At 39.9% G+C, this 22718-nt stretch overlaps 1 protein-coding gene across 6 annotated transcripts in view; it reads left to right on the forward strand.

Annotated features, from left to right (window-relative positions):
• LOC134338461 (nuclear receptor coactivator 7-like) overlaps positions 1 to 22718 on the forward strand; it is a 118863-nt gene that overhangs the window by 74695 nt on the left and 21450 nt on the right. For 3 of the 6 annotated variants that reach the window (XM_063034287.1, XM_063034305.1, XM_063034314.1), the window contains 3 exons: positions 8 to 762; positions 6925 to 7093; positions 22544 to 22691. In XM_063034287.1, coding sequence (XP_062890357.1) covers positions 8 to 762; positions 6925 to 7093; positions 22544 to 22691 — 1072 coding nt within the window. Of the gene's footprint in view, positions 1 to 7; positions 763 to 6924; positions 7094 to 14262; positions 14441 to 16418; positions 16565 to 22543; positions 22692 to 22718 lie in introns of those variants that run through there. The other 3 variants (XM_063034296.1, XM_063034322.1, XM_063034330.1) reach the window with 3 other exon arrangements.

Raw genomic sequence — 22718 nt, forward strand, 5'->3', positions numbered from 1 at the left:
CTGACAGTGATGTACCAAAGGATCTCTCTCCCCTGTATAGGCCTGGAGATTGGGATGATCTATCTGCTGAGAGGGATCTAAATCCATTTAATCGCTTCAAGGGCATGAGTAAAAATCGACAGGTGAAGACTTCTGATTCTTTGGAAAACCATTATCCTGTCCATAAAAGTATGGAAGATGCAGCTGATGAATGTTTTACTGAACTTGCACCATCTCCAGTAAACGAGAAAAGTGTTGCAGCATTTGCAAATGGTATTTCTGGAGGCATATCTGAACATGTATCGGAAATGACTGAAGCTCTGTCTGTCTTGAAAAGCCAAGAAAATTGCAAAACTGACTCAGCTACTGAGGAGAAACCTTCAAACATGCCTAAGCCTGTGGACTCTACAAAACTTGACTTACTTGTGAAAACTGATGAGTCCAATGACCAACAAACCATGCTTAAAGAATTGTTACTTGAACGCACTTCAGAAATATGTTCTTCTGAAAGTCCATTGCTAATATCTGGTGTTCCTTTGGATGAGGGAATTTCTGTGGACAATGAAATTACCTTTAATAGTGACTGTTCAATTATAACATCTGAGGGAATTCATCAAGATAATGACTTGAGCAAGGTTCCAACAGTGCAAATTTTGTCATCTGGTGTGCATCCAGATAAGACTACCAGATCAGCTTTGAAGGAGGTAGTTGGAGACAATGTAGAGGCTGGCTGTCAATCAGAAATACAAGCTTTCTTTAACAAACTTAAAGGACCAATTGAAGGTAAGATTCAGAAATTTAATTTTTTTTGTTTGGAATTGTAGAAAGCTTTACACAGGCAAAATCCATCTCATTACACTGCTCACTTTTCTGAATGAGCATTGCAAAGTGTGATTTTGGTTGAGTAAAACAGGCAATTGCTTAGCTGTTTACCATCATATTTGAAATGAAGTCACAATGCCTTAATGAGTTTCTGCTCTCCTGCTACAACTTCACTATCACTGGATCAGCTGGACTCCTGGCTTTTGAACTATATATCGTACCTTCGTCCATTAACTCTTGCTTTAACCATGCTTACAATTTTATGCAGATAGCTCATGGATAATTTGGGATTAAGATCAAGTGCATTTTTTAGGTTACTGTGTCTACCGCTTGCTGTTCTATCCAGCTCGCAAGGCCAAAGTTCAATGTTCAAAGTAAATTTCTTACCAAAGTACATATATGTCACCTTATACAACCCTGAGAATCATTTTCTTGCAGGCATTCTTAGTAAACATAAGAAACACAATAGAATCAGTGAAAGACCACACCCAATAGGACAGACCTACAACCAATGTGTAAAAGACACCAAACTAAAAAGATGAGATGAATGAAGTTGTCCCCTTTGCTTCAAGAACCTTATGGTTGAGGGATAATAACTGTTCATGAACTTGTTGATATGGCTCCTGAGGCTCCTGTACCTTTTTTCTGATGGCAGGAGTGAGAAGAGAACATGGTCTGGATGGTGGGGGTCCTTGATGATGGATGCTACTTTCCTGGGATATCACTCCATGCAAATGTGCTCATTGGTGGGGAGGGCTTTACGCACGACAGACTGGGCTATATCCACTACTCGTTTGTAGGCTTTTCTATTCAAGGGCATTGGTGTTTCCATACCAAGCCATGATGCAGCCAGTCAGTGTACTCTCCACCAGACATCAAGAGAAGTTTGTCAAAGATTTAGGTGACAAGCCAAATCTGTGCAAACCCCTTTTAAAAAAAAAAAAGTAAATGTGCTACTGTGCTTTCTACGTAATGGCACTTACATGCTGGACCCAGGACAAATCCTCCAAAATGGTTAACACCAAAGAATTTAAAGTTGCTGACCTTCTCCACCTCTGACCCCCAATAAGGACTGACTCATGGACCTTCTAATGTTCCTCTCCTCCTAATTCCAAAATTCCATTTTTCTATAGTTATTCTTGTTTATAACTATAGAAACAAGAATATAGTAAACTTGCTACGTTTGTCAGAGCTGTCTCCTGCTCCCTCAATGCTGTTCCCAATACATTACTAGCCACTGGGTTTCTATTCTCTAAGTTATTTGATATAATTGAATTGTACAATACAGAAACTGACCCTTCACACCACATTCATGCTGACTTTCTTTTGCCCATCTACATTAATCCCATTTGCCCACATTAGGTCTTTATCTTTCTGAGCTTTGCCTATTAAGATACTTTTCTAAACATCCCTTAAATGTGACACCTCCTTCAATAATGAGTTCCTGGTATCAACAACTATCCGGGGCCAGGTAAACTTGCCCTTCAAATTCCCATTGAAATTCCTACCTTGCCTTAAACTTATGCTATCCTGTTTCTGAAGCTGCCACCATGGAAGAAAGATTTTGACTAGCTAACCTATTTGTGTCTCTTATAATGTTGCATTCCTTTATAGTCCTCTGCCTACTTTATTCCAGGATGAAGAACCCCAGCTTATATCGTATCTCCCCATACTCTCCCCTTAACTAAAGTTCTTCAGTCGAGGCAACATCCTGATTATCCTGACGAAGGGTCTCGGCCTGAAACGTCGACTGCGCCTCTTCCTATAGATGCTGCCTGGCCTGCTGCGTTGACCAGCAACTTTGATGTGTGTTGCTTGAATTTCCAGCATCTGCAGAATTCCTGTTGTTTGCGTTTAAAATCCTGATTATCAATGTTTTTCCCACAGATGATTTCCCCTGCACCCTTTAAAATTACTGTCAAAGTTAATTCACTAGCCATAACACCAACCCTCCCTCTTCCCAGTTCTTATAAACTACTGCTCCGTCTCCAAATTTCCATTATCTACTCCCTCTGCAGTCTTTGACACATAGCCTCCCAAATTCATGTCCCTTTTACTTGAAGTTTTTAATTTGAATCAACCAGGTTTCCATGTCTGCTACAACACTGAAAGCAGGTCTAACTAATCACTAGTGAGATCCTATGTGATTGTAATGAAGGTAATCTATCCCTTTCCACTATGACCTTTCTGCAGACTAGATGGTGGTTAGTTGATTATCCTACTCTTTTCTAACGTCTCCATGGCTCGATGGTACCACACTCACCTGCTTCCATTATTTGTAATCTGGTCATAGCCTGAGAATCACTAGTGATTGCTTATTGTTCTACAGCTACATCTTTGTCTCTAGCTTCTCAATGATTTGTTGGTATCTACTACTAGATGGTGCTCCTCTGTTTAAAATAAAGATCCAAAATATTGGCATAATTTTCTACATTCACTATTCAATCTTTAACCCCTGTGATCTAGATTGTTGAATTGTTTGTCCTCCATCCAGGGGTAGATGAATTTAAATTTCTTTCAGTTATATGAGGAAGACTGAATTCTGTTTACTAGTAAAATCTGAAATTGAACTTGACATTTGTGTTCCTGTTCTCTTTTTTAGAGCTCATGTTCTTGCCAAAATTTCCTACTCTCTTAACCTGCTGCTGCAAGACCCTTGCCACATCTGTGTTACTATTAAGTTGATTTTTCTGATGTATTCTTGGACTCAAATGCTATTTTATTCTCCATAAACTTAATGCCCTTTGGAGTTCTGTGTTCTATCTAGCAGGATATTCAATTCATTCATCATTCCATGAATTTCAATTCCTTGTGTTGTCTCATTGCTAATTTAAACACATCAGTGTTTAAAAAAGATTGTCCTTGTTTCAACTCCCTCCATAACTTTGCCCTTTTTTCAATCTATAATCTCGAACACTAGAACCTTCAGGTATTTACACTGTTCCAATTCCAGACTCTTGCACCATTATGAATTTAATCACTGTTTTGTTAGATGGCATGTCTTCACCTGTAAAAACCTTAAATACAGGAATGCTTTTTTTTTTAACCTCCTTTTAAAGATGTTCGTTCAAAGCTGACCCACTGACCATGCCTTGGGGCATCTGTATTAGTGTCCTCAGTTTATTAGTTTGGTAATTCAAGTGAGATTTACTTCATTTTTTTTTGCTAGTGGATTTGTGTCACAGAATGTTGGAGGAGTGCATACTAGCTGTACACACGAGTAATCCAAGCAGTCTTACTTCCCCACTCTCTCCTCATTGTCAAACAAATGCTTTTCCTTCCAGATGAATGATAGTATTTAATCTGAAATTTCATCCTAGATGCACTGCATGTGAGTAGTGGGAGTGGGGGAGGAGGAGTGAAGAAAAGAAGACTTGTAACACACATAAAAGTTGCTGGTGAACACAGCAGGCCAGGCAGCATCTCTAGGAAGAGGTGCAGTCGACGTTTCAGGCCGAGACCCTTCGTCAGGACTAACTGAAGGAAGAATGAGTAAGGGATTTGAAAGTTGGAGGGGGAGATCCAAAATGATAGGAGAAGACAGGAGGGGGAGGGATAGAGCCAAGAGCTGGACAGGTGATTGGCAAAAGGGATGCGAGAGGATCATGGGACAGGAGGTCCGGGAAGAAAGATGGGGGGGGGGACCCAGAGGATGGGCAAGGGGTATATTCAGAGGGACAGAGGGAGAAAAAGGAGAGTGAGAGAAAGAATGCGTGTATAAAAATAAGTAACAGATGGGGTTCGAGGGGGAGGTGGGGCATTAGCGGAAGTTAGAGAAGTCGAGGTTCATGCCATCAGGTTGGAGGCTACCCAGACGGAATATAAGGTGTTGTTCCTCCAACCTGAGTGTGGCTTCATCTCTACAGTAGAGGAGGCCGTGGATAGACATGTCAGAATGGGAATGGGATGTGGAATTAAAATGTGTGGCCACTGGGAGATCCTGCTTTCTCTGGCGGACAGAGCGTAGATGTTCAGCAAAGCGGTCTCCCAGTCTGCGTCGAGTCTCGCCAATATGTAAAAGGCCACATCAGGAGCACCGGACGCAGTATACCACCCCAGCCGACTCACAGGTGAAGTGTTGCCTCACCTGGAAGGACTGTTTGGGGCCCTGAATGGTGGTAAGGGAGGAAGTGTAAGGGCATGTGTAGCACTTGTTCCGCTTACACGGATAAGTGCCAGGAGGGAGATCAGTGGGGAGGGATGGGGGGGACGAATGGACAACGGAGTTGCGTAGGGAGTGATCCCTGCGGAATGCAGAGCGGGGGGGAGGGAAAGATGTGCTTAGTGGTGGGATCCCATTGGAGGTGGCGGAAGTTACGGAGAATAATATGTTGGACCCGGAGGCTGGTGGGGTGGTAGGTGAGGACCAGGGGAACCCTATTCCTAGTGGGGTGGCGGGAGGATGGAGTGAGACCGCTTTGCTCGAGACCCGACGCAGACTGGGAGACCGCTTTGCTGAACATCTACGCTCTGTGCGCCAGAGAAAGCGGGATCTCCCAGTGGCCACACATTTTAATTCCACATCCCATTCCCATTCTGACATGTCTATCCACGGCCTCCTCTACTGTAAAGATGAAGCCACACTCAAGTTGGAGGAACAACACCTTATATTCCGTCTGGGTAGCCTCCAACCTGATGGCATGAACATCGACTTCTCTAACTTCGCTAATGCCCCACCTCCCCCTCGAACCCCATCTGTTACTTATTTTTATACACACATTCTTTCTCTCACTCTCCTTTTTCTCCCTCTGTCCCGCTGACTATACCCCTTGCCCATCCTCTGGGTCCCCCCCCCCCCACCTCCTTGTCTTTCTTCCCAGACCTCCTGTCCCATGATCCTCTCGTATCCCTTTTGCCTATCACCTGTCCAGCTCTTGGCTCCATCCCTCCCCCTCCTGTCTTCTCCTATCATTTTGGATCTCCCCCTCCCCCTCCAACTTTCAAATCCCTTACTCACTCTTCCTTCAGTTAGTCCTGACGAAGGGTCTCGGCCTGAAATGTCGACTGCACCTCTTCCTAGAGATGCTGCCTGGCCTGCTGCGTTCACCAGCAACTTTTATGTGTGTTGCTTGAATTTCCAGCATCTGCAGAATTCCTGTTGTTTGCGTTTAAAAGAAGACTTGTGATTTTTTTTTGACATTTAGTTTAGTTTCATGCCCCTAGATCATCTTTCCTCCACTGGTAGCAATTCTCTGCATAGTTTTGTGTCTTTTTGATGATATAAATAGTACCACCACAACTCCTTGTAAGAACTCCCTTTGCCAGGAACAACATAGTCATGTCCAGCATATCCATAGATTTTTGTCTTGTATCCTTGGAATTCTTTTGGTAAATCTCTGCTGCAAAGCTTTCACCTTTGCTAAAGTGTACCAAACATTTATTTTACAAATTCTTTGTATTTCTTTGATAGTCCAGGAGAAACGTACTTAGAGATTGGTTGAAGCTTGGATGCTTTGCAAGGGGTCAGTATATCTTAAAAAAAAAGCTAGATAAAATTTTGAAACAGACAAAGAATTGAGTTTTGTCTAAGATTGTTGTGGTATCATTATGGTTTCAACGGCCACAAGCTGTCCTGTCAAGGTTTCTGTCTCAGCAGTACTATATTCAAAATGGACAAATGGCCCCGGCCCTTGATTTTTCTCTCAGGCTGATTCATTCAGATTGGTAACTCTGCAACTGATGAACAACAATCAGGAAAGAAAATTTTCATTATTTGGCTGATTTTTTTAAAATGTCATAATTTTATCATTATATCATTATAAGCTAAAGAAAGAATGTATTAGGGATGACAAAGATCTTTTTCTGAAGTTTGCTCTACAAGGGGAATCTAGAGAAAAGGAGAATAATTAGAAGCCAGAGTTATGGGATCTGTTATTTAACAATTTCCAAAAGCCAGTATCAACTATCATGGAGTTAGTTAGTCTGACTGATTTCATTCACAACTTTTCTTTTGGTTACCCTTTTGGCTATGTTTTGCCACATCCCACAAGTTTTGATTGAATTTCTGCATTGGTTAGGCATACTTATTGTTTAGTCTTTTAAGAATTGTACATCCTCAGCTTTTGCTTTCAATACCATTGTTCATTTTCTACTGTAGTTATAATGTTGATTTTAATTCTTTAGACATGCTTCCATCAAAGGAGGAGAAGAGTAAAAAACCACCCATGTTCCTTTGCATTAAAGTTGGGAAACCAATGCGAAAGTCATTCGTGTCGTATGGCATCACAAAAATACACCAACATGTGAAGAGGGAGAAGCAGCCAGAATATTGGTTTGCAGTTCCACAAGAAAGGTAATTTCTTGACTATTTCATAAAAGCTGCTATATCTGAATTTTCCAACATATGTATACTTCAGCTTATTTTAAAGCTTTGCACTAACCTGAAATCAAAGTTGCATGGTGGTAACAATGAGATTCTTATTTTTCAGTACCTTTAATCCAGGGGAAATCTCTGCTCCATACAGCTGAAAGTTGATGTGACAAATTTGAAACATAACTTTCCCTGACACAATTACTGTTTTGGCTCTGTATTTCAATATTCTAATGAAAGTTCTTCAGCTTGAATAATTAACATTTTTAACCTTCGTACATGCTACTTGATCTGCTGAGTTTCTCCAGAATTATGTGGTTTTATTTAAAATTCAAAATTGAATTAGCTTTGATACTATATACTGATAGATTTCTGTCCAGTCTATTAAATTCAGTAGATTTTCAACTTTTGTTATTTCAACACAGTTCTGAAGGTATTCATTTTTTGTTTAGTGTAATTTCAGTGGTCTAATAGTGTAGTTAACCCTCTTTGATTTATCTGATAATTGAATGGGACCTAATAACAGATATTGATGTTCTGAGTAAAGCAGTGACAAAAGTTCAGGAGATTTTTTTGAAACTCACCAATTATTACAGGGTGGGATGCTGGAAGGATATTTCCTCTGGGTTTTTGAGCTTAGAACTGGTGATCATAGTTCAGTAAAGGGATCAGTTATGTAGGGTTGTGATGAGAAGAAATTTATTCTTGCAGAGTTAGAATTTTTATAATTTTCTATTCCAGTGAGCTGTGAAGGCCTGCTCATTGATTTATGTTTTGAATACATTCACTAGATATCTGGATTTTATAGGATTCAAGGGATTTGGAATTGGTGTAGAATGATGGCATTGAGACAGAGGATCAGTCATGATTATTTTGAATGGCAAAGCAGCCTTAAAGTGTATATTCTTAAGTAAAGAATTAGTATTGTTTTTTTCTGCAAGCAGTTTGAAGAAATGAATTGCTGGATTGTTGTCTATTTTCCTTTCAGTGACTATTTTAGTATCCATAAAATATTAAATACACTCAGGAATACCAACTCAATCAAGTTACCTTCATTCTCTCAACAGCACTGAACTTAATTAACAATTATTTTTATGTCCGTGTATGTTTGTAGATCCAACAATTACATATGCTCAGTCTTGAGCACTCTTCCCTCATATTTATGATTGGAAGAAATCCACAAATTAATTTAAAAATGAAAAATTATGCTTCAGATTCCAAATCAGTCTTTTGGGTGAGTGATTCAATTGAAGTCCCATCTGCTCCCATAGCTGAACGTAAAAAAAATGATCCTTCATATAATTTCAGAGGTCTGGTAAGATGTCCATAGCATCTAGAAACAAATCTTTCTCTAAACCACCATCACAAAAACTGATCAGCATATTATTATTGCTGTGTGGAAACGTGTTGCTTTGTCCCTATGTAAAAAGAATGGCAACATTTCACTAATATTTCATTGACTATAAAAACATTTTGAACTCTTGAAAGGAGCCAGAGGAATGAGGTATAATATACATGCAAGTTGTTTTTCACTGCATTGTATTTCACTGCAGTCAATTATATTGATGGTAGGGAATATACTTATGTGTATTGATATTCTGTATGTTCTTGCTCTAACTTTTACTTGCCCTCATTTTCATAACAACAAAAATAGGATTTTCTACTTTTAGATCACTGCATTGAATAAATGATTAACTGTCCAGTTAAAATGTTTATCAATACATAGTAGAGATCTTATTTTATCAAACGTAAATGACAATAACTCAACTAAGTGGACATCCCAGTATGTATGTTATGTATAGCTCTGCCATACTAAAAGGAAGTTGGAATTATTACAAGATAATTACCCATTAATTTGCTTTCTGAGCAGGTAGCTCAGGAATTTATTACATTGATATAATTATAAAACATCTATGTAAGATTAAAATGTCTTGTATGTCCTGTTACTTCTAGCAAGTTTCTCCCCCACAGCGTGTTCTAGATATGTGGTACGGATATAGAGACATTTGGTGTTCTTCTCACTTTTTTCCCTTAAATTATTTGACATTATAGAACTTAATTAATTTTGCTTAAATTTAACTAACAATTGCAAAAGAATCTTGTATCTCCTGTCATTTTTTTGTTTGAGAATTGGCAAGGGCTTTCATTGGACAATGAAACTTTGTGCCAAAAATTGAATTATCGAACGTGTTGCTTCACTAAACTAACACAGTTGTACTGCCAATCTTTCTGAACTGTTGGAGCCTGATTGGAAATAAGGCATTACGCAAGTCAAATATGCCTGATCAGCAATGTACTAACTTGTGCAAATATCTAGGTTCAGTCTTATTTTAATAGTTCAGTCAGAGGCTTATCTGCAATAATGCCTAAAATATGGAAATATGGATATTAAATTCAATCTGGACCTTTAGGCAGAACTTAATGAATTGTTTTTGCTCTCTTACAAAGATGTAGATTGTTCTATTGAAGTTAATTGAAACAACCACTGTCTACATTAAGATTAGATTATATGGTTGATTTGGAGGTAGTAATTATATGGTTAGAACTGCTATATGTATGAACAATTATGAATATTGGGTCAAACTGTGTCATAGAGAAGTACAGCACAGAAACAGGCATTTAGGCCCTCCGAGTCTGGTCTGACCATGAACTACACATTTCTACTCATCCAAAGTTAGTCTTACTTTTAATTCTACCCATATTCTTATCAGTACCATTCACCTATGCAATGTGCTACACTAGAGAAACCAAATGCAAATGGGAGATCACTTTATACAAGAGTCTGCAGGCATAATCCTGAGTTTTCCGTTGCCTCCTACTTTTAGTTCACACTGCCATTCCTGGGGCCTGACCAGGTAGATCCTCAAACATTGTCAGAAGCTAGAGAAGACATTGTAGGGGCCCTGCAAAGGAATTTGCACCATCTTAAGTGACAGGTGAGGTACTGGAAGACTGGAGTGTGACAAATATCTTGCATTTATTTAATAAGGTCTATAGGAATAAGGCAAGGAACTCTGGTAAGCATAACATTAGTGGTGGGAAGTAGAATTGGTTTATTATTGTCGCATGTACTGAAATACAGTGAAAGGTTTGTCTTGCATACTGTTCATGCAGATCAAATCATTACATGTTACATAAGGTAGAATATGGTAAAACAATAGCAATGTAGAGTACAGTGTAACAGCTACTGAGAAAGTACAGTGCAGTTAATCAATAAAATGCAAGATCATAAAGAATTAGGTTATGAGATCAAAGTCAGCTTATCATCTCAGGGAACCATTTAGTAGTTTTTATAACAGCTGGGTAGAAGATGTCCTTGAGACTGGTGATATGTGATTTCAGATTTTTGTATCTTCTACACAATTGCAGGCTTGTCTACACAGACTTTAGCAAGGTCTTTAAGGGCCCACAGAGTGTGATATTTTAGAAGATTAGATTATACGCAATCTGCTGTGAGCTAGCCAGCTAGATACAACACTGGTTTGGTGGATGGAGTTGAGGGTGGAAGTGGAGGGTTGTTTATTTTTTAGATTGAAGGTCTTTGACTGCAGGGGTGGTGCTGGGTCTATTGTTGATCAAAATTTATATTAATGGTTTGCATGACAACATAGTTGGCATGATTAGTAAGTTTGCAGGTGACAGTAAAATTGGTGGTATAGTGGACAGTAAAGGGGGTAATCTAAGATTATAATAATTGGGAAAGTAGGCAAGAGAACTTAATTTGGCTGAGTGTTTTTTTGCAGTTTGGAAAGTTAAACTAGTGCAGGACTTGTATGGTAAGTGGCAGAGCCCTGGAGAATGTTGTAAAATGGAGAAATCTAAAGGATTGAATACTCGAATTGGGACATTAAATTGCAACTAAACAAGTCATTGATGACACCACACTTGAAGTATTGTGTGCATATATGGTTGCCCAGCTAAAGGAAGGATATCGTAAAGATGAAAAGGGCGCAGAAAAGTTTCAAGAGGATGTTACTGGGTCTGGAGGGCTTGAAGCATATGAGAGGCTGGATAGATTGAGACTTTTTCCCCTGGAGCATGAGAGGCTGAGGTGAGACCTTGAGGAGGTGTATGAAAATCAGATGAGCAATAGTTGCAGTCTTTTCCCCAGGGTATAGGAGAGAGGAAAGATTTAAAAAGGACCTAAGGGGCAACATTTTTCATACAGAGATGGGGGGCTATATGTTATGAGTTGCCTGAGGGAGTTGTCCATGCAGATAACAATGACAATGTTGAAAAGTATATGAAAAGGGGGTGTTCAGAAAGATGGCCAATTGCAGCCAAATGGAACTAGCTAGGGTAGAGAACTTGGCATGCACTGATAGGTCTGTTATATTTCTGTGTAACTTTGACTGTATGAATCTGACCTCTCTATCTGTGTTCTCCTGTGCACTGTTAGAATTGAAGAAGAAACACTTCATTGGGTTTTGTCTGGTTTCGTGTGAGTTTGCAGAACTCTATCACAATTTTAAATGCTCTTTTTTTTCCTGTATGAGTCAGGAGTAGCCATTTTGGTTATCCATCCTTTTTTTTTGTTGTATTATTGACCTGCAGGTTATATCCCAGTAGGCCTTATTATACAACATTACACAGGTTTTACATCATTAGCTGCACGCAACACAGATAAAGGAACTTAACTACTGTCTAATAACCACATTATTTCACCATCAGACAAATTCTTGTTCTAACCATCCCCCACCTTCCCTGCTACCAAGACAAAGTTGTTTTTCTCTTGGTTTTGATGTGGGGACTAGACATGAAATAGTAATTGTTTCTCTTTCCATCGATGCTGCCTGATCTGCTTTTTTTTTTTCAGTACTCTATTTTAATACAAACTCCATTTCCAGAAAAGTTGGGATATTTTCCAAAATGCAATAAAAATAAAAATCTGTAATATGTTAATTCACATGAACCTTTATTTAACTGACAAAAGTACAAAGAAAAGATTTTCAATAGTTTTACTGACCTACTTAATTGTATTTTGTAAATATACACAAATTTAGAATTTGATGGCTGCAACACACTCAACAAAAGTTAGGACAGAGTTAAAATAAGATTGAAAAGTGCACAGAATATTCAAGTAACACCAGTTTGGAAGACTTCACATTAAGCAGGCTAATTGGTAGCAGGTGAGGTATCATGACTGGGTATAAAAGTAGCGTCCATCAAAGGCTCAGTCTTTGCAAGCAAGGATGGGTCGTGGCTCACCCCTTTGTGCTAAAATTCGTGAGAGAATTGTTAATCAGTTCAAAAGGAACATTTCTCAACCCAAGAGTGCAGAGAATTTAGTTCTTTCAACATCTACTGTACATAATATTCTGAAAATTTCAGAGAATTTAGAGACATCTCAGTGTGTAAAGGGCAAGGTCGGAAACCACTGTTGAATGCGCGTGATCTTCGAGCCCTCAGGCGGCACTGCCTAAGAAACCGTCATGCTACTGTGACAATTATAGCCACCTGGGCTCGGGAGTACTTCGGAAAACGATTGTCACTCAACACAGTCCATCGCTGCATCCAGAAATGCAACTTGAAACTGTATTACGCAAGGAGGAAGCCATACATCAACTCTATGCAGAAACTTTGGCGAGTTCTCTAGGCCCAAGCTCATCTCAGATGGACCGAAAGACTGTGGAACAATGTGCTGTGGTCAGATGAGTCCACATTTCAGCTAGTTTTCGGAAAAAACAGGCGTCGAGTTCTCCGTGCCAAAGATGAAAACAACCATCCAGATTGTTATCAGTGAAAGGTGCAAAAGCCAGCATCTGTAATGGTATAGGGGTGCATCAGTGCCCACGGCATGGGTGAGTTGCATGTATGTGAAGGTACCGTTGACTCTGAGGCATATATTAGGATTTTAGAGAGACATATATTGCCATCAAGGCGACGTCTCTTTCCGGGACATCCATGCTTATTTCAGCAGGACAATGCCAGACCACATTCTGCACGGGCTACAACAGCGTGGCTTTGTAGACACAGAGTGCATGTGCAGTCCAGATCTATCTCCTATTGAAAATGTATGGTGCATCATGAAGAGGAGAATCAGACAATGGAGACCACAGACTGTTGAGCAGCTGAAGTCTTATATCAAGCAAGAATGGACAAAATTTCCAATTGCAAACCTACTATAATTAGTATCCTCAGTTCCAAAACGATTAAAAAGTGTTATTAAAAGGAAAGGTGATGTAACACAATGGTAAACATGCCTCTGTCCCAACTTTTGTTGAGTGTGTTGCAGCCATCAAATTCTAAATTTGTGTATGTTTGCAAAATACAATTAAGTTGGTCAGTAAAACTATTGAAAATCTTTTCTTTGTACTTCTGTCAGTTAAATAAAGGTTCACGTGAATTAACATATCACAGATTTTTGTTTTTATTGCATTTTGGAAAATATCCCAACTTTTCTGGAAATGGGGTTTGTATATTGAATAGTTTGTATTACTTATATTCACATTGGAAGCCTAATATCTCAAAGATTTAGGTTAAGGGCATTTGTGATTATCATTGGTGGAGATTGATTGCTGACGTGGGGTTCCAGTATGTTGGTGCAGAATACTAATGGTTTAGCTTCCTTATATAGATCCCTTCAATTGATGTCATCGTTACTTTCTCAAATGTACAGATATAATGTTAGACTTTTTGAAAGGAAAGTCACTTTTGACATATTGAGTTTGTTTGGGAGGGGAGTGATCATTGTTGTTCATTGTTGATATTGTATGAAAATATTGCAAACATTTTAGGAATATATTGCAACTCTTTCAAGGACATGGGCATCGTAAGGTATCTGCATCAAACACTAAATACAAATGTAATGTGTTCTTTGTGGTGTGTCTATTGATTTCACCTGCATAGTGAAATTAAATTGCTATATGATATTTTTATAATTGGTCAAGAACTGATGTTGCTATAACCTCCTTTCTCTGTCCCTGGGCTGTAAAAAATATATGTATGAAGTATTGAGTTGGAAGAAAATTACAAATGATTGACCTTCCATGATATTTTGAACAGCACATGTGCCAAAACTAACTTAGCAGCAACTTAGTTGCGTACGTGCTTGAAATCAGACCAACATTGTAGTTTTATCAAGATTCTGTGGTCTTCTGAACATTGGCAGACAAATTTGATTAATAAGCAACTTCTAATGGGCTGTAATGTTCTCTCGTAAAATGTGATTGTACTGGCAATGGTTCAAAGTTATCGAAGTGGTTCTACCAGTGAAGCCACATTGTGAACTTTGTTGAATGTACCTTGCTGTGACTGTGCGAAAACTGCAGTAGGTTCTCTATATTCATTTGAACTCCAGAAAATGGGCCTTGGTTATAGTGTTAGAGAGTAAGTACCATCCTTTTCTCTTGTTAAAATTAACTGTGTCAAAAATAAGTGTTCATTCTATATATTTAATGCTTGTATTTTTATTTAATTTTCTATTGATTGAAAAGATTGCTAAGGGATTGGATATGTTTGTATTGATAAAATCAATAATCACATTGCCAATAATTGCTATGAAATGCAGCATCTAGAACACTTCTGTTGCAGATAACTGTCTTCCGTTGATAACTTTATCACTTTGCTATTTTTTTTAGTGTTGTTATGGAGGGACTGTTCTTATGACTATTTAAGGTGGCTTGAGTGTCAGTTCATTACAAATGAAAGAATCTGCAAAGGCTGGAAAACCAAGCAGCACACACAAAATGCTGGAGGAACTTAGCAGGCTAGGCAGCATCTATGAAAAAGAGTACAGTCAACGTCTCAGGATGAGACCCTCTCCCTCCCCTCTTCTCCTATTAACATTCTGGCATCTCACCTCTTTTCACCATCCTACTGCTTCCCTTTCTCCTATGGTACTCTCTCAGATTCCTTCTTCTCTAGCCCTTTGCCTTTCTCACCCACCTGGCTTTACCAATCACCTTCTAGCTATCCTCCTTCCCTTCCCCACGCCTTTTTATTCTGGCTCTTCCCCCTTCCTTTTCAGTTCTAAAGAAGGGTGTCAGCCCAAACCATTGACTGTACTCTTTTCCTTAGATGCTGCCTGGCCTGCTGAGTTCCTCCAGCATTTTGTGTGTGTCAGTTCATTAAGTGTCTGATACTTAACAGCCAGCTGGCACAATTGAATTTAATTCTGGCTGTTCACAATATTTCAATGTCCTTTAGATGAAAGAACATACTTTAATAAAAACAGATGTTGCTTAATCTGAATTATTAGCACATTCATTCTATTGGTGTGTTTCTGTCACTTATTCGAATGCCATAGAGAAAGAGGATTTGAGCAACCTCAGGTCTGTTTTCTCCTTTTTTCTCCTAAATGTGATGTACCAGCTAGATGTGCTGCTTTTGCTCTCTGTAGTCTATTTTAGAAAATGTTAAACATTAAGGCAGTTGTAAATACCTTAATGCCACATTATGAGCAAATGGATCCCAAGGTACTGAAATAGGTGACATAGTGGAATACAGGAACATTCACTGACAAGCTGATAGCTTAATCTTGGAATGGGTTAATATCTTCCTCCATAAGTTTACTTCCAAAACTGAAATTCTCTTCCTATGATCGGCAGCAAGATTTATTGAAAGGGGTGAAAGTTGCAAGAAGTTCTGAACTACTAATGGACACTTGAATGCTCTGGCTAATAATGTGTTAATTAACTGTAGTAGGAAGAGTGGTGTGGAATGTTGACTTGGAAAATATTGATTCAGAATTTGGCGATCAGGTTATTTGATTACGGAATTGCATTAAAAATGCAGTGACGTTGCTCAATATCAAGACTTCAGGGTAGTTGAAACATAGGTTAAATTATTTTAGTTCAGAAAGCCATTTGCAAGTAAAAGATGTACTAAATCATGATTGAATTTCAAAATCAAATGGAGTCATGATTATAAACCTGTCTTTGTGACTTAATCAAACATTTTGAAACTGTTCAGTAGTTAGGGTGTGGATTGTGTGTACCACTGGAAAAGCATTTCATGAGATTTGTATTGTCTATACTGGATTTGAACCTGAAAGTGTGTTTGGGTTTGGTGATGGGTGGATGGAGGGAGGGCTGACTGTTGTTAGGTTGGGAATGAGATTAAGTGGTCTACAGAAGCTCTTTCTAAGTGAGGTTCCCTGTTGCAGAAGGTCCGACAGTTGTAGGTCTTTCTGCTAGACAGCTCACTTCAGAATGATTTTTTTTGTGTGGGGAGAGGATGGGATAAGCCCTGGGGAGATAGAGGGATGTGTAAGCTGTGGAAAGCGGCCAGTGAGTGAGTGGACCAGTGAAGGGGTGGAGCTTTGTGGCTTTGACTCAAGAGGCTTCGACAAGAAGAGGCGGAGGACGAGCTTGTTCCCAGTTAGTCTTTACGATGCCTCCTGAGACGATGATGCGCCTCTCATGTGAGATGTGGCAGTCTTGGGGGAATTCCCCTCTCCCGCAGAGTCACATCTGCCAGAAGTGCATGCGGCTGGGCGATCTGGAAGACCATGTAAGGAATCTGGAGCAGCAGCTGGATGACCTTTGACTTGTAAAGGAGAATGAAGCAGTCATAGCTGAGAGCTACAAGGAGGTAGTCACACCTAGGCTGCCAGAAGCAGGTCGTTGGGTGACAGTCGGGGGGGGGGGGGAAGCGAAGGTGAGTACACAGGTAGTGCAGAGCACCCCTGTAGCTATTCCCCTGAATAATAAGTTCACTGTCCTGGATACTGTTGGCAGGGACAACCGACCAGGTGTGAGCCACGGTGGCAGGGCCTCCAGCAGTGAGTCTGACCCTGTGGTGCAGAAGGGTGGGACGGAGAAGAGGAGAGCTGTCATCATTGGAGACTCTATAGTCAGGGGAGCAGACAGGAGATTTTGTGGACGTGAGGAGGACACCCACATGGTTTGTTGCCTCCCGGGTGCCAGGGTCCGGGATGTCTCTGACCGGGTGCACAACATCCTGGTACGAGAGGGAAAGCAACTAGAAGTCGTGATACATGTTGGTACAAACGATATAGGCAGGAAGAGGGATGAGGTCCTGAAGTGTGAGTTTCAGGAACTAGGCAGAAGGCTGAAGAACAGGATCTCAAGGGTGGCGTTATCAGGTTTGCTGCCAGTGCTACGTGATAATGATGGTAAGAATTGGAGGAGATGACAGTTGAATGCGTAGCTGAGGAGTTGGTGCAGGGAGCAGGGTTTTAGATTTTTGGATCATTGGGATCTCTTCTGAGGAAAGTGTGACCTGTACAGATTGGATGGGTTGCACCTGAACTCAAGGGGGAGCAATATCCTTGCAGGTAGGTTTGCTAGCATGGTTTGGGAGGGTTTAAAATAATTTACAAGGGAGATGGGACCCGGAGCGATAGAGCGGTGTAAGAAGTGCATGGAGTAAAGCCAGATCTAACATATAGAGAGGCTTTGAGGAAAGAGAAACAGAATAAAGGGTGTAAAGGTGGTAAGATAGAAGGGCTAAAGTGCGTGTACTTCAATGCAAGAAGCATCAGGAACAAAGGTGATGAACTGAGAGCTTGGATACATACATGGAATTATGATGTAGTGGCCATTACAGAGACTTGGCTGGTACCAGGGCAGGAATGGATTCTCAATATTCCTGGATTTCAGTGCTTTAAAAGGGATAGAGAGGTAGGGAAAAGGGGAGGAGGGGTGGCATTACTGGTCAGGGATACTATTACAGCTACAGAATGGGTGGATAATGTAGCAGGATCCTCTTTTGAGTCAGTATGGGTGGAAGTCAGGAACAGGAAGGGAGCAATTGCTCTATTTGGAGTATTCTATAGGCCCCCTGGTAGCAGCAGAGATACAGAGGAGCGGATTGGGAGGCAGATTTTGGAAAGGCACAAAAATAACAGGGTTGTTATCATGGGTGACTTTAACTTCCCCAATATTGATAGGCACCTGATTAATTCCAAGGGTTTAGATGGGGCAGAGTTTGTTAAGTGTGTCCAGGACGGATTCCTGTCACAGTATGTGGACAGGCCGACTAGGGGGAATGCCATACTAGATCTAGTATTAGGTAACGAACTGGGTCAGGTCACAGATCTCTCAGTGGGTGAGCATCTGGGGGACAGTGGCCACCGCTCCCTGGCCTTTAGCATTATCATGGAAAAGGATAGAATCAGAGAGGACAGGAAGATTTTTAATTGGGGAAGGGCAAATTATGAGGCTATAAGGCTAGAACTTGCAGGTGTGAATTGGGATGATGTTTTTGCAGAGAAGAGATTGCTGAGCCTCTGGCTAGGATCGTTATGTCCTTGTTGTCCATAGGAATGGTACTGGAGGATTGAAGGGAGGCGAATGTTGTCCCCTTGTTCACAAAAGGTAGTAGGGATAGTCCGGATAATTATGGACCAGTGAGCCTTACGTCTGTGGTGGGAAAGCTGTTGGAAAAGATTCTTAGAGATAGGATCTGTGGGCATTTAGAGAATCATGGTCTGATCAGGGACAGTCAGCATGGCTTTGTGAAGGGCAGATCGTGTCTAACAAGCCTGATAGAGTTCTTTGAGGTGACCAGGCATATAGATGAGGGTAGTGCGGTGGATGTGATCTACATGGATTTTAGTAAGGCATTTGACAAGGTTCCACACAGTAGGCTTAATCAGAAAGTCAGAAGGCATGGGATCCAGGGAAGTTTGGCCAGGTGGATTCAGAATTGGCTTGCCTGCAGAAGGCAGAGGGTCGTGGTGGAGGGAGTACATTCGGATTGGAGGGTTGTGACTAGTGGTGTCCCACAAGGATCTGTTCTGGGACCTCTACTTTTCATGGTTTTTATTAATGACCTGGATGTGGGGGTAGAGGGGTGGGTTGGCAAGTTTGCAGATGACATAAAGGTTGGGTGTTGTAGATAGTGTAGAGGATTGTCAAAGATTGCAGAGAGACATTGCTAGGATGCAGAAGTGGGCTGAGAAGTGGCAGATGGAGTTCAACCCAGAGAAGTGTGAGGTGGTACACTTTGGAAGGACAAACTCCAAAGTAAATGGCAGGATACTTGGTAGTGTGGAGGAGCAGAGGGATCTCGGGGTACATGTCCACAGATCCCTGAAAGTTGCCTCACAGGTAGATAGGGTAGTTAAGAAAGCTTATGGGGTGTTAGCTTTCATAAGTCGAGGGATAGCGTTTAAGAGTCGTGAGGTAATGATGCAGCTCTATAAAACTCCGGTTAGGCCACACTTGGAGTACTGTGTCCAGTTCTGGTTGCCTCACTGTGGGAAGGATGTGGAAGTATTGGAAAGGGTACAGAGGAGATTTACCAGGATGCTGCCTGGTTTAGAGAGTATGGATTATGATCAGAGATTAGGGGAGCTAGGGCTTTACTCTTTGGAGAGAAGGAGGATGAGAGGAGACATGATAAAGGTATACAAGATATAAAGAGGAATAGATAGAGTGGATTGCCAGCGCCTCTTCCCCAGGGCACCACTACTCAATACAAGAGGACATGGCTTTAAGGTAAGGGGTGGGAAGTTCAAGGGGGATATTAGAGGAAGGTTTTTTACTCAGAGTGGTTGGTGCGTGGAATGCACTGCCTGAGTCAGTGGTGGAGGCAGATACACTAGTGAAATTTAAGAGACTACTAGACAGGTGTATGGAGGAATTTAAGGTGGGGGTTTGTATGGGAGGTAGGGTTTGAGGGTCGGCACAACATTGTGGGCCGAAGGGCCTGTACTGTGCTGTACTATTCTATGTTCTCTGAAGGGTTGTTCAAATGCTCTAATACCATCTGTCTTACATTCTACAGTAAAGGCGCTTCAGTCATAGTTTTAACCCTTTCCACCTGTTTGCATTAGATGGAGTACAACTGACTGACTAGTAAATTGCAAAGAATTGCCTCATTATTACAATTAAATGAACCATCCTTTCTGCATGAGCTGGTTGGCTGTCTACCCATGTTGAAATGAAAAATAGATGATTTTCTCAGACTTCTTTAGCATGTTAACCTCTGACACAATTTTGAGCAAGCATTCATATTCATTGACTTTCATAAATTAATCTCTGCAGTGTCAGGATATACACAAGATATTTCTGAATATATGTTTCAAAAGCCTCATCTTTTTCAGCTCGTGGATGGAAAGGTGGCAGCATATTACAGCTGTAGCTATGATTTTATTATGTTAGTCCTGCTATCCCATATAATCTTCAACTCTGCTCATAGTTCAGTGATGTCTTTTCTTATTATTAATTTCTAGATTTAGCATCTTTTGTGATGTGTGCTGCAAGCTAGTCTCCTTGCCAATTTTTTGTGATGATTCAGCTCCTGGCTGTTGTTGGTATTAATTTCCCCCACATCTCTTGGTAGCTTTGTGCAGACTTCATTATTTCCTTAAGTGCTTCTGCAGCCTGGGCCTTTAGAATAATGCCGTAACGAAGCAAAAGTTATTTTCTTGTCCTCCAACAGTGACCATTATGAAGTTACTTAAGGCTTGTGATATAAATTTAAATCAGCATGTTGAGAGAGGTCACCCTCATAATTGGGCAATTGATGTGGCATGTCAAGTTTATATTGTTATCAAACATAAAAAGAAACAAAATGCTGGATGTACTCAGCAAGTCAGGTAGTATCTGTGGGGAGAAAAACAGTTAACATTTCAGATCAGTAGTCTCCACAAAAACTTTGTCCATTAATGTTGTGAATTCTTCTTGAGATTTATCACTTAGTATTTGTGCTCCATTATTCAGCAAAGTACTTCATGCAACACCCTCAAATACACAAAAAAAGGCGGCAAAGAATGGAGAGATGCACAATCATAATATCACGACACAGAATTTGCAGTAATCATTAGAGAAAGAAGGGCCTAGAAAATGAAAGAAAAGTAGTAGATGAAGCTATCAATATTTGCTTGATTTTTAACTGCCTCATTTGAAGGCAATAGTTGTTAGTTCGGGTCAGGGCATCCACCTTCAATCGGTGAATAAATAAAAATGGACAAAAAGCTGGCCCTGGCAATGCAAAAATAGTAAGCAAGATAGTGACACACTATTTAAGCATGAAAGAGAAAAGGAAAATTCAGCCAGTACAAGAGGGAAGTGTACATGTTGTCCTAGTGATCATACCAATAGCTTCATCAGTTTTCACTTAACTTGGGTTCAAATTAGAATAATTCTAAATTGGCTTAAACCACAAACAAGCACTTTACTGCAAGTTCGGTTCAAATCTGGAAGAAGCACTGAAGTAGAGATCTGAAATCTCCCTGTTTTCTCAATGACATGCGCCAGCAAAAGGACGTCTTTTAAATAACATGATTGGCAGAATGGTGGATGGAGAGGAAGAAAAGTATTTTACCTAGAAAGGATGAGCTTTTAAAATTGTTGCATTTAAGGGTTGAAAATATAGTAGCTACACAATGTAAATTGGTCAATATGGAATTGAAAACTGGTGACAGTGACTGAAAACCCATCTGGCTCACTAAAATCCTTCAGGAAAGGAAATCTTGCTGTCTTTACTTGATTTTAAAGTGACTACAGAACTCTAAAATCCATGTCACCAAAGTTTAAGAGCAATTGAAGATTTACAATAACAGCTGGCCTCAGTAGCTGTTGAGATACCAAAAATGAGCATAAATAGATGTGTATAAAGTCCAAGTACAAAAATATTAAGTCCCATTTTATTATGAATTAATTACCGCAACAGCAATTTCAGATTTCCAGTAGCATGCACATTTATTATAATGGTAGGATATTGGTGTCATTTCCAAACTTTATATAAAAATTGAATTTAAATATATCAATTTATTTTTATTCATGAGAATCACCTTGTGAAGAAGAAAAATTTTGCGACGTGGGTAGGGTTCTGTGTCTCTTAATTGTGCTGGGATTTTCTCCCTGTACAGTGTAATACTTGGAGAGTATGCAATTGCAAGTGACTGGTTCATGCAGCTTACTTATTCAGTCTACCAACATGGAAGGGAAGCAATAACAAAAATTGAAACGTTTTTGCATTCAGCTTGGAAGGGAAACTGAAGTATTGAAATAAGAATGCAACTGGTATCTAATTTAAGACGTGCTGTCAATACATTAAACAGAATTGAGCATGCATGGTCCAGGCAACCTGTAATTACAGTTCACACTAACGATGGGCTGCACTATGAAATTAAAATACTGGTAGTTTCGTTAACTTTTGCCTTTAATATTCACATTGCATGATAGATAACTATTCATGCTGAAATGTGGTGTTTCTATTTCTGTGAAAATTACTTAGAATTTTATTTCCAGTGCTAAACATTACATTCTAAGTGAGGCTCTGACTGCTTCACAGGATAGATCTAAATGTGCATGTGGGTGAAGCCAGTGTTGCAATTCATTTGTGTCAAAACATTACTAATTTTATTGTTTTCAGCTTCTTAAGGGTTATTTTCTGTTTTATTGTTAAAATATAACTAAAGAGCATTTAAAATCAATAGTATACATTTTTATTGTAACCTTGGTTAAAAGTTTCTTCTTCATTCCACCCCTCCTCCTGTTTTATTCTGCTATTTAGGGTAGATCATCTGTATGCATTCTTTGTTCAGTGGTCACCTGAAGTTTATGGGAAAGATGCTAAAGACCAAGGATTTGTGGTGGTGGAAAAGGATGAATTGGAAGTGATAGACAATTTCTTCAGTGACCCAGTTCCTAAAAGTTGGGAGGTAAGTTATGTTAGTTACTTTTAACAC

Source organism: Mobula hypostoma, chromosome 2, assembly GCF_963921235.1.
Source record: "Mobula hypostoma chromosome 2, sMobHyp1.1, whole genome shotgun sequence".
NCBI lineage: Eukaryota > Metazoa > Chordata > Chondrichthyes > Myliobatiformes > Myliobatidae > Mobula > Mobula hypostoma.